The sequence below is a fragment of the Centruroides sculpturatus genome, unplaced genomic scaffold (assembly GCF_000671375.1).
Source record: "Centruroides sculpturatus isolate CEXI.00-Female unplaced genomic scaffold, Cexi_2.0 scaffold1233, whole genome shotgun sequence".
NCBI lineage: Eukaryota > Metazoa > Arthropoda > Arachnida > Scorpiones > Buthidae > Centruroides > Centruroides sculpturatus.
Window position 1 is genome coordinate 229,476 of NW_019385603.1, and position 4,427 is coordinate 233,902.

Genomic DNA, 4,427 nt, shown 5'->3' on the forward strand with positions numbered 1-4,427 from the left:
TTGATGATTGATTCAATCAACTAATTTGTTGATTGTTTGATTGTATTAACTTGATTCTTTAGATATTGAAAATTAAATAAATAACATTATGTTAATTTAAGCGTACAGAAACGTTGCTGTTGTTCCAGCAAAAATCTTAGTTTCACTTTACCGAGTGCCTAGTAGGTAATGTGCAGATTACCTAGATACTCTGCACATTACCTAGGTAATTTGAGAAATAGAACAATTTTAGCAACTTTAACAGATCACCCTAGTTAATGTGCAGATTAACGGATTTTGAGCTTTAGCGGTAACATATACATATATATAATATATATTTACATAATTTTATCATCAAATATATCAGAATAATTGACATAATAAGAAAATTCTTCTTTGTCAATATGCATGTATTTTAAAAAACAATGATATCTTCACTTTAAAAATAATGAATGATCTTTTATACTTAAAAATAGGATTCTGTTTGGAAGTCAACTAATTATTAGTTAGACTTTTTAAACTATCAAAAATAAATTTAAGGAATCATCATAATCCAAAAAATCAATTTCTTTTATGTTAGATAACATTAGTGTCAATGAAAAGCAAATAAGACAACCATGTTGCTCATGGTTGCTCATGCAAGCAACGAAAATAGAAACTGCAGGCAATACTTTTGGCTTTGAGACAGAAAACTATTGTCAGAAAGTCTAATTTTTTAAAGCCAAATGATTACCAGAACACATCAGATTATATTACCATTACTAATAATTATTAAATCCCAAGTCAGCACTATGAGTAACTAGTGTGGTTATATAAATTAAGTATGTTTGGAAGTAAAGGATCAAACAGAAATCCAGATTGCATAACTGGCAATGTATCTACATAGTTAATACCAATTCTCTCCTTACTCAGTTTATTACTGGCAACGGGAGATTTTCCAGCTATCTCCATCACTTTACAGGTAAACGTACTCCCCCTTTGTGCCATCTGTATGGAAGTGGATGGCCCCAACCACTATCTACAGATGTGTGTGCCTTGAAAGGGAAAATCTCGAAATTGAACTAATTGCACAGAAATTAAACATCTCCTGGCCGTGTCAGCAACATCATCTCCTTAAACACAAGGAATTATATTCAGCTTTTCGTAACCTAGTGCTTGCTTATGAGCAAGTAGCACCCATCACCACGCGTGAGTAGTTCCTCACCAGACATTGTTCTCCTTCATTATCTCCGCCACTGCTATAGATCTCTGTAAATATTGTACATATACCACAACTGCTACTGTTTTCAAAGTTGTAATGTAATGGCTTGTATTACTTCTCTTGTGTATTGTATTCTATACTCAAATTGTATTTTACACTCTATTATATTGTACCATTACTTAATTTGCTGTATTGTACTCAATTTTATGTAATTAATGTGCTTTTTCCTTCTGCACTTATACACATCTCCATGTTTTATTTTGTATTAACACTTGTAATATTGCATAGTGTCTGTACTTGTAAAGCTTTCAAAATCCATCACTTTGTAATTCTGTATGTACAGTACCTTTTACTGTAAACAAATTGTAATTAATTATATTATCATTGTATTTTACTGCAACATCATTGTAATACCTGCATCATCATTGTATTAACTCTTGTATACTATTCCAACCTACTTTTTGATATCTCTGTAATTCCTGTATTGTAAACAAGTTAACAATTACTGTATCTGGTTTTCATTCCCAGTAGTGCCATGCGGAATCGGGCATGTACAAACTATTATATATAATAAAGATATTGAATCTACATGTTGTGGGTTAAAGTCCTGCACTGGGCCAATTCTTTTCTTCCAGAATTTTCTAAATTATTTAATATTAATTTAATCATAATTATTAAATTATTAAGAGATGGCACCTAACACCTATCTTTAGTGCCAAATTACTCAAATTTAATTATTATTAGTAGCAGTAATATAGCCCAGTTTAATCTAATAACCATTTGGCTTCAAGATGTTTATACAAGGTGTGACAATTTAATTCCCAGAATGGCTGCGTAATGTTGTCCATGACATAATTATATGAAAATGACATGTGCATTCATGTTTGAACTAATGTGTGCATAAATTTCAAACTGATAGAACTAGTTGTTAATTAGCCATTGAAAAAGTAACAGTTATCTCATGTACTCTTTGGCATAAAAATGGGTGACTGAAATTTAAGAGCAATGTATTAATATTAAATTTTGTGTGAAAATTGGCAAATATGCTACTGAAACTTTATAACTGTTGCAAGTGGCATGTGGCAAAGATGTTATCAGAGCATCCAATGGAAATCCCAGAGTTCACCGTGCCCTAAAAATGCATACATGTTGTGCTCACAGTTTAAGACCAAGCTGGTGTATTTCTTTGACCACAAGGAAATAGTCCACCAAGAATTTATTGAACAGGAACAAACAGTCAACCAACAATGCGATTTAGAAGTACTGCAAGGATTACAGTAAGAAATTCTGTTAGAAGAAAAAGACTCAAACTGTCGCCTGACGAGTGGATCATTTATCACGACAATGCACCAAGTCACAGTGACATTTTGTGGCCAAAACTGCAATTAAATTATCCTGCCTATTCACTTGACTTAGCTCCTTGTGATTTATGGCAATTTCCAAAATTAAAATCTGTACTGAAAGGATGAAGATTTTCTAATATAACTAATATCCAACAGAACATGAGATATAACTTCCTTTCAGTACAGATAAATACACAACTAAAGTTGAGGTAACCAAAAATATTTAATCAGAAATGTTTTGACCATATTTTGATCATCTTCAACTAAAAAAAATATAGGAAACAGAACAGACTATCTTCTTTACATTTAAATTTATAAATTTGAACAAAAAACAGACTAAATTTTTAAAAAAGTTTAATTTAATTGGCACTTTAAATATATAAAAAGGAGTTATATTGTATTCATTCTATTTTAGCTAAAGAAGGTTGAAATAGAGCAGAAAACATTTCTGATTAAATGTTTTTTTTTTGTTATCTCAACTTAAGTGTATTTATTTAATCTTGGTTTTTATTAGAATGGTCCCAAGTTTTGTGAGCTTTCATGACAATTAGTATTTTAAATTTATATGAACAAATTTCTAAAAGGAGTCAATTTTCTATGCTGATGATGTCATATTCTCATCAGAAAATAGACAGTCTACAAAAAGTGCTATTTAAATTTCAAAAGAATTCTATCAATAAGAGATTTGGGATGAATGTCTTGATAACAAAAGCAAAATATATCTCTTTTCCTAACTATGCATTAAGATTTAAATTAGAATTACATAGATACAATGATAATAGAACAACCTAATGAATTCAAATATTTATACAGTTATATTAACTGTAAGAGTAAATTACAACTGAAATATTAGAATGAACAACTAAATTGATTAACAAGTAATTGAGCAAATACTTGTTAATCAATAATCATAATCCACATTGTATCCATCGTTGCAATTTCCTGTACTTCTCATAATCATTTATATCACATGGAGTTGAAAAGGGACTTAATGTCCAAAATGCATACTCAGGGAAATAAAGATATGATTTTCTAAAGTTTGTCCTCTTTCTGACTGATGGTGTAATAAGTCTAGCAAAAAAGGAAAAGCCATCATAAGCTAGTATAATTGAGTAATCCATCTACTACTAATAACCTATGGCAGGGATAGCAAACCTATGGCACGAAAGAAAATTTTGATGGCACACACAAAAAATATGATTTCTTTTTATTAATCATAATGAAATTTTATTTTATAAATTATAAAAATGAATTAGAATTCAACAATCCATACTTTAAAAATAATTTATAATTTAAATTTATAGTTCTGAATATCTACCAACTATAAAATATCATTTTGTGGTATGATCAATGCTCTCCTGTGGTCATGCGTATTAATTTGCTTCGTCATGAAAACAGACTGTATTGCCAATGAGCCTTTAGTCTTTGTAATTCCAAGTGTTTGTATGTGTCCTTTTAAAACTTTAATCATTGACACGTTAAATACTGTATAACTATTTACAACACTACGGTTTTATTTTAAGGTAATTATTGCAAACATCTCCAACCCGATATATAATATAGCTACAACCAACAGACTACCGAAAATCTATCGGGCTAGTTTTATGCTAATTATTAAATAAATTACGTAATCAATTTGGTACTAGAGGTAAGCGTTAGGCGCCATCTCTTATTAATATTAATAATTATAAATAATTTTAATTAATTTAAATAATTTGGAACCGCTGGGAGAAAAAATCGGCCCGGAGCGGGACTCGAACCCACAACTCCTGCTTACCGTGCAGATGCGTTGCCAGTTACGCTACCCGGACCTCCGATCCGATCTCCTCTTCCAGCGTATATAATCTAACTACTTAACCATCGACGGTTATTACAACGCCGGCTGGGGACACATTCAGTGCCCA

At 30.8% G+C, this 4,427-nt stretch overlaps 1 protein-coding gene across 1 annotated transcript in view; it reads right to left on the reverse strand.

The window, feature by feature from the left end:
* LOC111640509 (anaphase-promoting complex subunit 4-like) overlaps positions 1-930 on the reverse strand; it is a 5,732-nt gene extending 4,802 nt beyond the window's left edge. Inside the window, exon 1 of the mRNA XM_023386522.1 lies at positions 873-930. Coding sequence (XP_023242290.1) covers positions 873-930 — 58 coding nt within the window. The remainder of the gene's footprint in view (positions 1-872) is intronic.
* Between the last annotated feature and the right edge of the window lie 3,497 nt (positions 931-4,427).